The sequence below is a fragment of the Lampris incognitus genome, chromosome 12 (assembly GCF_029633865.1).
Source record: "Lampris incognitus isolate fLamInc1 chromosome 12, fLamInc1.hap2, whole genome shotgun sequence".
In the NCBI taxonomy this organism is placed as follows: domain Eukaryota; kingdom Metazoa; phylum Chordata; class Actinopteri; order Lampriformes; family Lampridae; genus Lampris; species Lampris incognitus.
This window is the reverse complement of record NC_079222.1, coordinates 18,602,316-18,619,987: the sequence shown is the minus strand read 5'-3', so window position 1 is coordinate 18,619,987 and position 17,672 is coordinate 18,602,316. Positions and strand designations below refer to the sequence as shown.

The 17,672-nt window shown below is 39.4% G+C and overlaps 1 protein-coding gene across 1 annotated transcript in view; it reads right to left on the bottom strand.

Annotated features, from left to right (window-relative positions):
- Positions 1-3,639: 3,639 nt before the first annotated feature.
- Positions 3,640-17,672, bottom strand: part of lman1 (lectin, mannose-binding, 1) — a 32,948-nt gene continuing 18,915 nt past the window's right edge. Inside the window, exons 4-13 of the mRNA XM_056290738.1 lie at positions 14,755-14,816; positions 14,291-14,390; positions 13,938-14,061; positions 13,115-13,173; positions 12,824-12,956; positions 12,332-12,519; positions 11,925-12,001; positions 4,583-4,745; positions 4,267-4,391; positions 3,640-4,164 (exon numbers count right to left, since the gene is read on the bottom strand). Coding sequence (XP_056146713.1) covers positions 4,128-4,164; positions 4,267-4,391; positions 4,583-4,745; positions 11,925-12,001; positions 12,332-12,519; positions 12,824-12,956; positions 13,115-13,173; positions 13,938-14,061; positions 14,291-14,390; positions 14,755-14,816 — 1,068 coding nt within the window. The 3' untranslated portion in view covers positions 3,640-4,127. The remainder of the gene's footprint in view (positions 4,165-4,266; positions 4,392-4,582; positions 4,746-11,924; positions 12,002-12,331; positions 12,520-12,823; positions 12,957-13,114; positions 13,174-13,937; positions 14,062-14,290; positions 14,391-14,754; positions 14,817-17,672) is intronic.

Here is a 17,672-nt window from a genome sequence, read left to right as displayed (position 1 = left end):
GTAATTATAAATAAATCATGCCACTAGACAAATACCAACCCCCCCTATTGGACCGTTAGCGATTACATGTTTTTGAATTTTTTGAATTTCGCACCTCTCCCTTCCCCATTGGATGTTGTGCACGTGATGTGCATGACGAGGCAGTAAATAGTATGTTCTTTCCCATGTAGCTTTATTGACAGCTGATGATTGCTTATGGCATGAAACAGGCTGGTACTGTCTCATAAAGAATTTACTGGACTCACTGGATTATTTTGCTCCTTATTTGTTGAGCACTTTCTCTACCATTGAGTGTTTTTTTAACAAAGTTATATATACAGTGGTGCTTGAAAGTTTGTGAACCCTTTAGAATGATCTATATTTCCGCATAAAAATTACCTAAAACATCATCAGATTTTCACACAACTCCTAAAAGTAGATAAAGAGAACCCAATTAAACAAAGGAGACAAAACATATTATACGTGGTCATTTATTTATTGAGCAAAATGATCCAATATTACATATCTATGAATGGAAAAAGTATGTGAACATTTGCTTTCAGTATCTGGTGTGACCCCCCCCCCCCCCAAATGCAGCAAAATTGCAACTAAACGTTTCTGGTAACTGTTGATCAGTCCTGCTCATCAGCTTGGAGGGATTTTAGCCCATTCTTCTGTACAGAACAGCTTCAACTCTGGGATGTTGGTGGGTTTCCTCACATGAACTGCTTGCTTCAGGTCCTTCCACAACATTTCAATTGGATTAAGGTCAGGACTTTGACTTGGCCATTCCTAAACATTAACTTTATTCTTCTTTAACCATTCTTTGGTAGAACGACTTGTGTGTGTCGCTGTCTTGCTACATGACCCACGTTCTCTTAAGATTCAGTTCATGGACAGATGTCCTGATATTTTCCTGAAGAATTTGCTGGTATAATTCAGAATTCATTGTTCCATCAGTGATGGCAAGCTGTCCTGGCCCAGCTGCAGCAAAACAGGCCCAAACCATGATACTACTACCACCATGTTTCACAGATGGACTAAGGTTCTTATGCTGGAATGCAGTGTTTTCCTTTCTCCAAATATAACACTTCTCATTTAAACCAAAGAGTTCTATTTTGGTCTCATCCGTCCACGCAACATTTTTCCAATAGCCTTCTGGCTTGTCCACATGATCTTTAGCAAACTGCAGACGGGCAGCAATGTTCTTTTTGGAGAGCAGTGGCTTTCTCCTTGCAACCCTGCCATGCACACCATTGTTGTTCAGTGTTCTCCTGATGGTGGACTCATGAACATTAACATCAGCCAATGTGAGCGAGGCCTTCAGTTGCTTAGCAGTTACCTTGGACTCCTTTGTGACCTGGCCGACTATTACACGCCTTGCTCTTGGAATGATCTTTGATGGTCGACCACTCCTGGGGAGGGTAACAATGGTCTTGAATTTCCTCCATTTGTACACAATCTGTCTGACTGGATTGGTGGAGTCCAAACTCTTTAGAGATGGTTTTGTAACCTTTTCCAACCTGATGAGCATCAACGACGCTTTTTCTGAGGTCCTCAGAAATCTCCTTTGTTCTTGTCATGATACACTTCCACAAACATGTGTTGTGAAGAACAGACTTTGATAGATCCCTGTTCTTTAAATAAAACAGGGCCCCACTCACACCTGATTGTCATCCCATTGATTGAAAACACCTGACTCTAATTTCACCTTTAAATTAACTGCTAATCCTAGAGGTTCACATAGTACTTTTGCCACTCACAGATATGTAAAATTGGATCATTTTCCTCAATAAATAAACGACCAAGTATAATATTTTTGTCTCATTTGTTTAATTGGGTTCTCTTTATCTACTTTTAGGACTTATGTGAAAATCTGATGATGTTTTAGGTCATATTTATGAAGAAATATAGAAAATTCTAAAGGGTTCACAAACTTTTAAGCACCACTGTATATATATACTATATACATCCTCTTGTTGCTAAAGTGGGTTTCCTGTATGGTTGCATGGAAAGAGAGATAGGAAATGTTGAGACAGATAAGAAGCAAGTACGAAGAGGGAAAAAAATATAGCAAGTATAATGTTGTATCAGCAGGTCCACGGTCAGTCAACTTTCTTTTTAGGGTTCACTGGGGAAAATGTCAGTAAATATCTACTATTTTAGAAGGATTACCAGGAGAGATCAAAATTAGTATTAGACCATGTGCGGCCAAAATTCACAGCTCTGGCCAGATGCATTAACTGAGCTTAAACTGCTCTTAGAGCACATTTACACACACACACACACACACACACACACACACACACACACACACACACACACACACACACACACACACACACACACACGTGTGTGAGTGTTTGTGTGTATAAATCTCCCTCTCAACCTTTTTTTGGGGTGTGTGTGTCTTCCTCAATTTCGGGTCCTCTAACAGAGGCCTGGGAGTTTGAGAGTTCTGTGCAGTATCTTAGCTGTTCCTAGGACTGCACTCTTCTGGACAGAGACCTCAGATGTTGTTCCTGGAATCGTCTGGAGCCACTCTCCCAGTTTGGGGGTCACAGCTCCTAATGCTGCTATTACCACTGGGACTACCGTGGATTTCACCTTCCACATCCGATCTAATTCTTCACTCAGCCCTTGGTATTTCTCTAGCTTCTCATGCTCTTTATTCTTGATGTTGCTGTCGCCTGGGATTGCTACATTGTTCAGAAAGCTGCAGCTCATCTGGTGTTCAACTGCCCTAAGTTCTCCCACACAACTCCCCTTCTCATGTCCCTACACTGGCTTCCAGTAGCTGCTCACATCCAGTTTAAGACTCTGGTGCTAGTCTACAAGGCAGTGAAAGGAACAGCTCCTTCCTATCTCCAGGCCATGGTCAAGCCCTACACCCCCACCCGACCACTTCGCTCTGCTGCCTCGGGACGCCTGGTTGCCCCATCCTGGTTGCCCCGATCGACCCAGTCATGGCTCTTTTCTGTCCTGGCTCCACAGTGGTGGAATGAACTCCCCACTGATGTCAGGACAGCGGAGTCGCTGCCCATCTTTCGGCGCAGGTTGAAAACTCACCTCTTCAAGAACTACTACCCTGTTACTTGCTCTTAGCACTTATTGTATTCACTCATTTAAAAAAAAACTTTTTCTTGCGCTTTTACTTTAGCACTGGTTTTGCTCTTAGATGCTTGTTTAGATGCACTTATGACCCCTGATGACTAGTAGTTCTCCTGATTTCCTACGTTAAATGCACTTATTGCAAGTCGCTTTGGATAAAAGCATCAGCTAAATGACTGTAATGTAATCACTACTGCTGTTTTCTGTTCCTTGTCGACCACCACAATGTCTGGTTGGTTAGCCAGCACCCGCTTATATACTATATATATAACTGTTAAAAGAAACAGTCAACGGTAGGGAAAGTGCTCAACAAATAAGGAGCAAAATAATCCAATAGACAGTACATGCCTGTTTCATGCCATAAGCAATCATCAGCTGTCAATCATCAATTGATAGCTGATTGCTTATGGCATGAAACAGGCATGTACTGTCTTGTAAAGAATTTACTTGACTCACTGGATTTTATATATATATGTGTGTGTGTAGTGGTGGATTTACATTAAATTATAACAGTGTATTATTAGAAAGAATGACAACACCATCTGGCTAATTTGTTTTTCTGTTTATGTAAACTGCTTGAAAGGAAAGACAAAATGGTATTATGTCATGTTTCACTCATTCAAAATAGATACATACCAGACATTTGTTCCGAGTTTTCAATGTATGTATACAAAACTATGTTTTGAAATCATAGCTTTCCTTAAAACTATGCAAATAGAGTTGTGTATTTAATGGTATGGGACTGTGCTATAATTCTATTGCAAAATGCAAATCTGAAAGATGTGGCAAAAATACTGTATGTAATATATTTCATAATGCTGGAAATCTACAACAAAATGTCTCACACTTTGGACAAGCATTCATACACAACCAGCAAAACAGTCAAAATTACAAACATCTGCAATTAATAATACAAAAACTCAAAAATCTCATTTTCAAGTACAATAATTTACATTTTGAAAACAAAATGATCAAACCAAAATTTACCAAAATGGACATCCCTCACTTCAACACTTTCTTTTTATAAAGGTGGTAAATCAAAAGAACTTCTTCGCTGCTGCTTCTTGTTGACTTCTAGTTAAGGAAAAGAGAGAAAAAAATCAAATTAAGTGGGATAAGTAACAAGCGGTATCAAAAGAGTGCAACTGTAACCAAATATAAACTATTACTTCTTACTTGTACATGATGTAGCAGAAGAAGATGACTGATTGGACCACCACAAAGACAGCAAAATGGACAGTGGATAAGCAGGAAGGCATTGCAGGCAGCTCGGGGCACTTCACAATCTTCTCAGCGGGGTTCTTCAAGTGGAAGATATTGGAGAGAGTACAGATTTACTAAGAATAAAATGATAGCATGTACGTTTTCAAAAGGTGAGCCATCGGTCCCGAGCTGAGACCAATAAGCTGGTTTTCTTACTGGTTCTTGAACCAAAAATCATGTCTCAGCTATCTGATCGCTAATCATCACGTCTAACTGCTTAACTTTATACCTGAGGGCTACGCTGGGCAAGGTGCTCCACATCCCTCTTGACAAGGTGCAGATGTTCCTTGATTTCGTTGAAGTGCTGGATGGTCTCGTACGTGCCCATACCTATTGCATTGCCCTGGTGTTGGCTTGAGCCTATTTGTTTCAAAGACTCATAGAAGGAGTTCCTTTGGAGACAAGAAGAGTGAAAGAGCCATTAGCTATACATGGGGTGAATGAGAGTAATTAAAGCGTTCAACAGGCCACCTATGGGGGTAAAGCTATTTTGTAAAAGATTACAATAACAGTGGCGAGAGAAACCATGGAACTTATCTGAATAATCATTTAGAAAAAAAAAGAACAAAACAGACCTCATATCAATCAGTGCCTAAACCAACAGAGAGTAGTGTCCCATCACAATGTCATTTCCAAGTCAAAGATGGACATTTGCTGTGTTGTACCATCAATTTATTATTTATTTTTTTGACACCCCCCCCCCCTTTTCTCCCCAATTGTACCTGGCCAGTCACCCCGCTCTTTGAGTCGTCCCAGTCGCTGCTCCAACCCCTCTGCCGAGCCGAGAAGGGCTGCAGACTACCACATGCCTTCTCCGATACTTGTGGAGTCGCCAGCCGCTTCTTTTCACCTGACAGTGAGGAGTTTTGCCAGGGGATGTAGTGCATGGGAGGATCGCACTATTCCTCCCAGTTCCCCCTCCCCCGCCCGAACAGGTGCCCCGACCAACCATTGGAGGCGCTAGTGCAGCGACCAGGACACATACCCACATCCGGCTTCCCACTCGCAGACACGGCCAACTGTGTCTGTAGGGACACCTGACCAAGCCGGAGGTAACAACGGGGATTCGAACCAGCAAGCTCTGTGTTGGTAGGCAACAGTATAGACTGCCACACCACCCGGACGCCCCATACCATAAATTTTCTATAATGCAAATTGTCCCAAATTAATCTTTTAATCCCTGTTCACAATAGGGTATATGTTGTCAAACTTTAAAAAACATAAAATTATCATGTGATAAAAAGAGGTCATGATTACCAAATTAATCCCCTATAAAAACATGTTCTTACCACAGATATTAAGTAGGCCTTAAGAAACAGCCATAGAGAACATTATTCTGAATAGACAATCCAGCAGATTTTAGGTTACTCAAAAAAAAAAAAGCCTTAGCAAGAACAATAAAATAAGAAATAATATGTGCTCAGTATAACTGTTAAGTATGAATTATTCACAGGGGGTGATATAGTAGAGAAGTGTATGTAAATGGAATTCATAGGAAGCAAGTGATGGAAGGATGAAGGACAATGTTGTCGGGTCAGAGCTGCACTCCAGTAGATCTATAGGATAAAGTATTTCCTTTGTCTGACGATGTCCTCATAATTATTCAGGTTTGTGAGTCTACATCAGCTGATCACTAGTATGTCAACGCAGCGTAGTAAAAGATATTTCACATAAATGTAGAGTATTTATAAATATTCAATAAACTTTATGTAACAAGATCAAAAGAGGAAATTTTTTTCCATACTTTTGAGGATACTTATTGGCGACACTCATTCCCTAGCCCTTAACCCTTACCATAACCTAATCCTAACTATACAAACGCTAAACCCTAACCCTAAAACAGACCCTTATAGAAGTGAAGACCCAGCAAAATGTCCTCACTTTGCAAAAATCTCTTCACTCTTAAAAATTCAAATTTGTCCTCACAATTATAACTGAATACACACACACACACACACACACACACACACACACACACACACATCCACATTTTACAGCACCTCCAAAATAAATTAGACCAAAAATTACTATCAAAGCTAAAAAAAAAGCCTTTTGAATCGGGAACTTCTGCTCTCATTCATAAAAATATTCAGTTTAAGATGATGGCTTATGCCACACATATCAATATCAACTAATGAGGTATATTCTATTGCACTAGATGTCTTGTAAATGCAGAAAACTGGTGTAGCCAGGAACACAGTGAAGGGACAGTAACATAGTGTTACTCACGCACAATAATGTTTACACATAAATATTTGACTTAAATAAATAAAAATGAAACTTTCGGCACTGATGTGGAATTTGGTTGCCAAAATTATCTTTCAACAATCATCATCCCTCATAATCATCTAAACTAAGGATCTCTCTCCTGTCTTGGGAGAGAGCGCTCTCCTCTGTTGCTCTGCCTGAGGGTTCTTCCTATTTTTTCTCTCTATTAACGGTTTTTTTTGTGTGTTTTTTTTTAAGGGAGTTGTTCCTTATCCGATGCGAGGGTCTAAGGACAGGATGCTGTGTTGCTGCAAAGCCCCTTGAGGCAAATTTGTAATTTGTGATATTGGGCTATGCAAATAAAATTAACTTGACTTGACTTGATGACAGATTTCTTAAATCCAATTTCTGTGTGAACTGCCTTAGACCATGTCCCAGCAGTGACCTTGTCCAATTCAACAGGTACCTTGTCCAGAAAGAAAGGTTTTGAGGTTAAACTGACATATGCAACATCAAGTTAAAATAAATATAGAATAATATAAATAAGTAGGTTGCATTATAAAGTACGGGATTCCATTTGCCTGTGTGCCTGTGAGCCCATGCCACAATGATCCAGTTTGGCTAAAACTTCTCAGACATTGCTGACATGTCTGGGACATTTCTGATCTTAAACCATCCGCTGTAGACATGTGCTTCACGGGCACGGCCCGTGGTTGGCTGGGTTGGGGCCATCAAGGAAAGTTTAGCAGCAGCAGTATAGGGATGTATTAAAAACACAGATATTTGTAGAAAGCACTACGAAAAGAAGGAAAAAAAAGAGCCCATTCAAAAACTCAAGCGATAGCGGCATAGCTTTTCGGTGCTAACGCCATCTGAGGAAGCTAAAAGTGCTGTTCCAATAGACTGTGTACTGCTCGACAGCTAGGTTGTTAGCCACTGTGCTGTGTCCTATTTATTAAGCTAGAGCTGATCGACCATAATATCTATGATTTCAAAATAGCATTACTGTGATTAACCGGGCTCTTATCCAATGGACTTCATTAAAATTCGAGAAAGGCAAATTTAGCCTTTAGCCTGTAGCAAATTTAGAACGGTTTCATTTAGCAAACCCTCTTTAATTGTAATTGCAATTGTAAAATAAATTTATATATGTATATATATTCTGTTCCTCATTAGTTGAGCACTTCTATCAACACCATTGACGGTGTTTTCGGAAAAAACCCCCCCAAAAACGCTATATACACTACCGTTCAAAAGTTTGGGATCACATTGAAATGTCCATATTTTTGAAGGAAAAGCACTGTACTTTTCAATGAAGATAACTTTAAACTAGTCTTAACTTTAAAGAAATACACTCTATACATTGCTAATGTGGTAAATGACTATTCTAGCTGCAAATGTCTGGTTTTTGGTGCAATATCTACATAGGTGTATAGAGGCCCATTTCAAGCAACTATCACTCCAGTGTTCTAATGGTACAATGTGTTTGCTCATTGGCTCAGAAGGCTAATTGATGATTAGAAAACCCTTGTGCAATCATGTTCACACATCTGAAAACAGTTTAGCTCGGTACAGAAGCTACAAAACTGACCTTCCTTTGAGCAGATTGAGTTTCTGGAGCATCACATTTGTGGGGTCAATTAAACGCTCAAAATGGCCAGAAAAAGAGAACTTTCATCTGAAACTCGACAGTCTATTCTTGTTCTTAGAAATGAAGGCTATTCCATGCGAGAAATTGCTAAGAAATTGAAGATTTCCTACACCGGTGTGTACTACTCCCTTCAGAGGACAGCACAAACAGGCTCTAACCAGAGTAGAAAAAGAAGTGGGAGGCCGCGTTGCACAACTGAGCAAGAAGATAAGTACATTAGAGTCTCTAGTTTGAGAAACAGACGCCTCACAGGTCCCCAACTGGCATCTTCATTAAATAGTACCCGCAAAACACCAGTGTCAACATCTACAGTGAAGAGGCGGCTGCGGGATTCTGGGCTTCAGGGCAGAGTGGCAAAGAAAAAGCCATATCTGAGACTGACCAATAAAAGAAAAAGATTAAGATGGGCAAAAGAACACAGACATTGGACAGAGGAAGACTGGAAAAAAGTGTTGTGGACGGATGAATCCAAGTTTGAGGTGTTTGGATCACAAAGAAGAACGTTTGTGAGACGCAGAACAAATGAAAAGATGCTGGAAGAATGCCTGACGCCATCTGTTAAGCATGGTGGAGGTAATGTGATGGTCTGGGGTTGCTTTGGTGCTGGTAAGGTGGGAGATTTGTACAGGGTAAAAGGGATTCTGAATAAGGAAGGCTATCACTCCATTTTGCAACGCCATGCCATACCCAGTGGACAGCGCTTGATTGGAGCCAATTTCATCCTACAACAGGACAATGACCCTAAACACACCTCCAAATTGTGCAAGAACTATTTAGAGCAGAAGCAGGCAGCTGGTATTCTATCGGTAATGGAGTGGCCAGCGCAGTCACCAGATCTGAACCCCATTGAGCTGTTGTGGGAGCAGCTTGACCGTATGGTACGCAAGAAGTGCCCATCCAACCAATCCAACTTGTGGGAGCTGCTTCTGGAAGCGTGGGGTGCAATTTCTCCAGATTACCTCAACAAATTAACAGCTAGAATGCCAAAGGTCTGCAATGCTGTAATTGCTGCAAATGGAGGATTCTTTGACGAAAGCAAAGTTTGATGTAACAAAAATCTTATTTCAAATACAAATCATTATTTCTAACCTTGTCAATGCCTTGACTCTATTTTCTATTCATTTCACAACATATGGTGGTGAATAAGTGTGACTTTTCATGGAAAACACAAAATTGTTTGGGTGATCCCAAACTTTTGAACGGTCGTGTATATATTTATTTTATAGTAACTTAACTTTATTTAAGTTAAGTTGTTGCCTGTTTCTGAATCCCAAAAATAAAAAGAAGACATTAAACACTTAATTAAGGATGCCGGATCATATTTCTGATTTGAGAAATTATAATTTCTTAAAAGTATCGCAGCTACGGAGGGAACTAAGAATGTTCTCCTATCGTCTTAAACACATCTAAGATGAGCGTGAAGAGAACAGTGACTTGACAAATGAAAAGAAATGCAGAGTAATAAGAAAGTAAGACATCCTGGGGAGGGGGGGGGGATTGTGACAAGAAAGTAATCAGAGGAAAACCATGTTTTGCTTGTGTATGACAGATGTATTTAAAGACTACTAATCTGATAAGGAGAGAAAAAACAGTGCTAAGATTTGTCTTTTTCTTGCACTGCCACATGGCTGAGGGCTAAAGGATGGCCAGGGACGACATATAAACAAAATCTAATTTGTTTCGCAGAAGGAAAAAAAAATCTCCCTTGAGAAAGTAAGTGAGCATTTATTAAACCCTGCATCTAATCTTCATCTGCTACAAGTGACCCATTTATAGGCAGAAAGCCCTCCTTGGATATAATAATCTATAGAGTCTGAGATGACGTCCTATCATAAACGATGTGTTTAAAAATAAGGGGCAGGATAAACTGAGCACTTAATCTACAGAATAATACAGATCAGCCTCTCACATTAGCACGTTAGTGAGAGCAGCTGCAGCCCTTTGATTGGTCTGAACCCGTTCACTCTCAATCAGCTTACAATTTTTACATCTTAAAATTACCATTCGTGTAATGCACTTTATTCAGATTGAGTCCAAAAATTTTGTCCATTTCCTGCCACCAATAGGATATAATTCTGCCGAAACAGGCTCATAAGACTTTGAGTAAATTGAGCCGAGGAGACTTTAGCATAGGACGGGACCGTCTCGAGCAACACAATGCACAACATCACATATGCAAAGTCATTTGAGGATGAATGTCCTGTTGGATTTAGGGCATACAAACAGCTTGGTTCTTTTATGATACATGAGGTTTAGAGATTAATAACATATAAAATAAAATCTTGAATATCTCCTGATTCTGATTAATTCTTTATACAGCTGGTGAGTGAACATTAATTCAAAACATGGTATCAAACTATAGGGACAGGATAAATAAACACTAATCAAATAATACATTGTTCATTTATTTTTCAATTCGATGAAATTCAGTTTAATAATTTAACATTTTTGAAGGAAATAAATCATTAAAGGATCAGTTATCTGTGGAGACTTCTCGGTTTTATGTCAAATATGTTTGCAACTGCTGGTGTAAAACATATAAACATAAATCTGGAAATGTTACAAACTATTTTCAAGTTACACTTTTTTGCAGGAAGTTACAAAAACAAATATAATCTGAAGAATGAAGATATATATATATATATATATATATATATATATATATATATATATATATATATATATATATATATATATATACTGTTAGATTGTGATTAGATTCCACTGATTTATAGCCTAGAAACAGATTCAGGCAGACAATCGTGATCAAATGGCTAAGGCCACAACAACCTTAAGAGGAGCAACACAAAAGTATGTGTGGATACCAGTGGATGGCAAAACACAAGATCTAAACGTCATAAAATTACATTTCTCACATCTAATCAGTCTTACTTAAGTACCAAAACCAGGCATTCATTTGAATATCTGCCATGGGAGGCACTCATCGTACAATCTCTTAAGCTGTATTATCTCAAAATTGTTTAGCATCAAAATCCATAAAGGCTGTGAAGTGAGAGAGGTGAAGAAAGTGTATATTTACGTAAACATTGAAAAAAAAGATTATAACTGGATAATTTCCCACCTGATAGGACATCTTGAAAAAATAAGTATTTCTGTATATCCTTAGACATTTATGCAAAGGCTGAGGTAGATGTTGTTAAAGGTCTTAGCTAAGAATACACAGAAACTCAATTGTCTGCAGAAAGACTTGCTGTATCAAATTGCTGTAGAAACCTGGTTACATTCAGCTAATTTATAATTTCATCAAATCCTTACCATATACAAAAGCAACAGCCTTAGGTTGTAATGAAATATGGTTTAGGGTTGAAGTCAGATCAGAACCAAGATTATTCCAGTTCAGAGTATGCATATACATCTCTGTAGGCAATGTGCCCACGAGTGAAGTTAGGGGTCTTTATCATACCATCTGGTATCATACCAAATAGGGTATGGATGGAGTGGATGGGGTTATTTCTCAGGAAGATGTCACTGCAGCTGGATTATCAAGCTGATAGACACCTGTGATGTTCAGGGAATTGTGTTGTGAGATTAAATATGAATAGAGGGATTTAACCTCCAGGATTTTCCTTGTTTTTCTGCAGTATCAGATCTTATTTTTATGTATTTGGTAAAAAAAAACCCAAAACAATAGCTTTTAAGAATTTGTAAGAATGACGAAATATCAACAGCAGCTATGCTTGTTGTTACTTACTTCAACTCGTTCAGATTTCTAAGAACCTCCTGCTGAGTGGCAATGACTGAGTTCAGCTGTTGACTGGCAGTGTCCATCTATAGAGAAATAAACCACCATCATTTGAGGGACAAGTGCTTTAGCTAGTAAAGTGACAATGAGGAATTCTAAATAACTACCATAAACATTGATTGGCAAGCTATTAGCAGTGTTTGTGTGACTATCTTAATATGTTTAGCCAAGATTAATCAAACACAGCAAGACAGTGCAACAGTTCTTGACTACATAGATTTGTGTGTGTCAGAGGTCAAACTTGCCTTTTTAAATTGACGGCACGCCGACAATGAGCATTTAGATAAGAAACTGAATGTACAAGCTGCTATAAGGCTTTGTGAATACCCAGTTTATGGCAATGTTGTGCAACCTACCTGTCCTGTCTCTGAAGGTGTCCCTTTCTTGGAAATTTCTTCAGTGATAACAGAAACATATCTACGTTGTTCGTCCAGGATCATAGCTAGCTGCCTGTGGAGCTGTTTAATCTCCAAGTGGATGCGGTTCTGGCCCTCAAACACCTGGCGGATCTCCCGGTCGTTTACACTCTCATACAAATCCTCAACTGTAGTGGACACACATTAGCAAGAAACCCCACACAGACCTTAAATAAACACAATTATAACTAACAAGATAATCAATGCTGCTATTTACTGTATATTTACTTCATTTAATGTACATGCCATGTACATTAAATGAAGGATCTGGATAAAAAATGAAAGTAAAAGTAAATATTTTTCTCAATTTTTGATGCCAAAATAAATTTATTTGATAAAGATATTTTAAAACATAGAAAATAAAGATTAAAACAATAATTTGTCATTATTCCAAGCAATGTATGACGCGTATGTGCTTTCAGCAAAACTAACTTGGTTCTCCTTGAACGTCTGGGTGCTCTTTTTGGAACTCCTCTTTCTTTTTGTCAAGCTCTTGCTGGAAGTTCTCAAACTCCTCCTGGTACTTGTCCTTCTCTTCTTTGGGAATCTCAGCTTCGGGTGGGGGCTTCAATGGAAGATACAAAACATCAACTCTGAACTCGCCAGAGGCCCTGCTTAGGTTATATTGTGCATGAGCATGCACATGCTCACAAAAGAATCACAGCTACATGAAAGTGAATGCCACACACAATTTAAAAAAAAAAATATTGAAAATGTAGTTACCGGTTGCTGGCCTGGCTCTGTTAGTCTGAATAATAAGAATGACAAAACATCATGGTCATCTGAAGAAAGAAAAAGTTACTTCAGAAAAATGAGGAACAAAAAGACAACAACAGTTGATCTTTCATGACAATTCTTATGTTTCTTAAATAACATTTTAAAATAATTGTTTTTGTCCCCCCCCCCCCTTTCTCTCCCCAAATGTACCTGGCCAATTACCCCACTGTTCCGAGCTGTCTCGGTCATTCCTCCACTCCCTCTACTGATCCGGGGAGGGCAGCAGACTACCATATGTCTCCTCCGATACATGTGGAGTCGCCAGCTGCTTCTTTTCACTTGACAGTGAGGAGTTTCGCCACGGGGACGTAGCGCGTGGGAGGATCACGCTATTCCCCCCCAGAACAGGCCACCCGACCAACCAGAGGAGGCGCTAGTGCAGCGACTATGACACATACCCAAATCTGGTTTCCCACCCACAGACATGGCCAATTGTGTCTGTAGGGATGCCTGACCAAGCCAGAGGTAACATGGGGATTCGAACCGGCAATCTCCGTGTTGGTAGGCAACGGAATAGACTGCCTTGACACCCGGGCGCCCAAGTGGACTGCATTTATATAGCACTTTTCTAGTCTAGATAGTTGAAATTCTTCAATAATTAATTAGTGTGATATCCATTTAGCTATCTAGCCTGACTGAAAGTTGCTACAAGGGGGTTAGAAAAACTTGTATGAATCTGATTAAGTGAGAGCATTATATCAGAGAAATAGCTCATATTTTTTATAAGAATTAGACTTGCTAACGGGTACAAAAAAAAAACAAAACACACCTGCCAAGCCACCAGTGGCAGCTGAAATGCCAAAGAAGCCTTCCTTGGGAATGACCATGTTGTCCACCTTTGTGCAGAACTCATAATCGTCTCTGTCTGGGGTGAATCCATTGTTTATCATCACCTGAACAGAAAGAAATAATGTTGAAATACAGAGAATGCTGTTCTAGGTAATGACCATAGAAATATTGCATATTAGGACTGATTGCAGCCACTGGCTGGGAATTGCCAGGGTTCAAAGGTCAATGATAGCAACATTGACTTTTCATACTCTACTTGTTTACATAGGGTTTACATATTGGATGAACTGATGCTCAACATATATGTGTATGTGCATTTTTGGCATTTCCTACCGTCAGTGTCTTCTTGTAATATGTTATTTTGGCTCTGACTGGGTACGGTTTGTTGCGGAAGTCTCTTAAACATGTTCCAAGAGCTTGTGTTGTGCCATCACTGGATCAAAGCAAGGTTGATATACGCAACATAACCATTAGTTGTAACCCCACTATACATAAACATTCAAGAAAGAGCAGACATGACAGCACAGGATGTTTACGAAATGTTCCAGTAAATTAATACCTGTGTGTTTTTGCATTTCTATTTCATAAACATTTCAGTAGTGACAAGAGTGAGAATTGTAGATATACTAGAACTGCATAGAAAAGTGATTTAAAGCTTTCACTGGTCCAGCGGAGATTAGGAGAGAGAGGATTATTTACTTTCAAACTGAATATAATCATATTTTCTAATCTTCTTTAAGTTGCCAAAATTTGAGTCGGTGATAATGTCTGAGTACAATAAAGAAATATTTACTTACTTTTGGTGGTCATAAACAAGTTTTCCATTGTTTCCCACAACAATTATAGCTGGGTTATTTTTCTGGAAGAAAGATGAATAAACAAGGGGAGAGGTCAATCAAAACCTAGGCAATTTCATTTGAAGGCTTTGGCGTTGTTTTTTTAGTCCAGATTTTCAATCACATTCCTGTTCACTACTAACAGATGTGTGTTGATACAGGAATGCTTTTAATAATAACAAAAACAGACACAGAAAACAGAAAAACAGAACAATTTATGCATTTATTTAATTTATGTATTCTATTACATTTGTATTTCATATACAGGGTTTTTACATTAAAACAACCTATTATTTTATCATCTACTGTTAGATTTAAAAAAAAAAGAAGGCGTTGTTGACAGCCATGGTTATTTTTATATTTTCTGTGGCTACAATCATGAAGATAAAGGGTTTTGATACTTTTCAAACATTGGAATATTCAAGACAACAGTTAATCCATCAATATCCAAAATGTTTTCATGAATGTTTTTGTCAGCTGGTCCAATGGTGGCGAGCTTTCAGTGAATTGTGTTCAAGTGAGATGAATGTTTTTGTTGACCCTCGTTTTAATGGCTATTGTTGGGTAGGAATGGTTTTCAGGGTTTCCCACAACTGCTTATGACTAAAGTGCAGTACCTTTGCTGAGTTGTTGTTGTTGTTGAGCAACTCCACTAACCTCAGAAAAATCTGTACATTTTTATGGTCTTCTTTCGGTTTGTTACATTTTTCAGGGGTCGCCACAGTGGATTTTATTGTTTCCATTGGTGCCATGTGAGTAGGGTTGCTAACCGTTCCTTAAAATAAGGAATCACTCCTTATATATATATATATATATATATATATATATATATATATATATATATATGTGTGTGTGTGTGTGTGTGTGTGTGTGTGTGTGTGTGTGTGTGTGTGTGTGTGTGTGTGTGTGTATAGTGTAAGACACATTATATTTGTTATACCCGCGCCGCCCCGTCCATCCAACCCCATCCCTGTCCCCTGTTTGTTCCTTATTTCCATTTCAAGGAGTTGGCAACCCTACATGTGAGGGCACAGCATCAATGGCGTCTGTTGTTAATCCGGGCCTCGACTGATCCAGTATGGTCTTGTCAATCCGCATACTGATTGGGCAAAATTTTATGTCGGATGCCCTTCCTGACACAACCTTTAACCCTATGGATGGGGGTACAGGTAAAGCGCTGGATGCCATCACAGTACTTGCACCCACGCCTGTCTCAGACATCCAATTCAGGTCTGAGGAAAAACAAAAACAAAAAACCCCGAAAAAAAACCAAAAAACAAAAACAAACAACAAAAAAACAAACAAACACACATCCATCCATCCATTTTCCAAGCTGCTTATCCTAATTAGGGTCGCGGGATGCTGGAGCCTATCCCAGCAGTCATAGGGCAGAAGGCGGGGAAACACCCTGGACAGGTCACCAGTCCGTCTCAGGGAAGACACATTCACACCTAGGGACATTTTAGTACGGCTGATTCACCTGACCTACATGTCTTTGGACTGTGGGAGAAAACAACAAACAAATTAAAAAAAAAAAACTTGAGGTTGTTGTTCATGCAACAAATTAGTTTAATGTATAAAATATGATGTGGCAATTGTCACATTCTGCAGCCATAAATCTTAAAGGAGAGTGTAACTCAACCATGAACTAGATGAGGTCAAAACTTAGTATATGGCTGGACCGTGTATGGTCAATGTTCGGAACTGTGGCCAATTTATTACAGGGTAGTCAGTGGTAGTGTCTATAATGTGAATTCCTGGATATTAAATATTCATCTGCAATTTTCTGTAGTGGTCCCAATATATATATATTTTTATCCCCCCCCCTTTTTTTTTTTCTCCCCAATTGTATCTGGCCAATTACCCCACTCTTCTGAGCTGTCCCGGTCATTACTCCACCCCCTCTGCCGATCCGGGGAGGGCTGCAGACTACCGCATGCCTCCTCCGATACAAGTGGCATCGCCAGCTGCTTCTTTTCACCTGACAGTGAGGGGTTTCACCAGGGGGACGTAGCGTGTGGGTGTGGGAGGCTCACGCTATTACCCCCCAGTTCCCCCTCCACCTGAACAGGTGCCCCGATCGACCAGAGGAGGCACTAGTGCAGCAACCAGGACACAAACCCACATCCGGATTCCCACTTGCAGACACGGCCAATTGTGTCTGTAGGGATGCCCAACCAAGACAGAGGTAACACGGGGATTCGAACCAGCGATCCCTATGTTGGTAGGCAACGGAATAGACCACTATGCTACCTTGATGCCCCGGTCCCAGTAATAATTGTTGTTAAAGTGTACTAAATATCACATGACATGGTTAATCTATGTCTGAGAACAGTACTTTCAACTTATATCTTGGGATGTTTGATTTGAAAGAGAACTTAATTTAATCATAAATATATCTATTCTAATTATCTGTTAACTCCCCCTCCTCTTTCATCTGTTTCTATCTGCAGATGTCTCTTGTTTTTCTGAGACTCATTCTGTATTGACAGACAAATTCACAAAGAATGGATTGTGGCCGTTGATAGCAACATGAATTGTGCATGACTTGCAACTGCTATCTGCCCCAACTCAAGGTCTGATTCACAAAAGAAACTGTGCAAATGATATAACAGCACAAACACACCCATAAAGCTTTGAAGCTGAGTGCAATTTGACTTTGTTTTGCATCTGATTGCAATTATCCATGTGTCAAATTATAAATGGTGGCTTTGCACCAAGAATACAGTAGGCAGGTTCAATGTCATCCTTGATGTCATCAAGTATAGCATGAATTGTTAGACCTGGCAACCTGTATCTGCAAATGATTTCGGTCTCCAATAAGTGAAATTCTCCTTCGAAATATCACTACAATCACTGCTGCCATGATCACTGGAAAG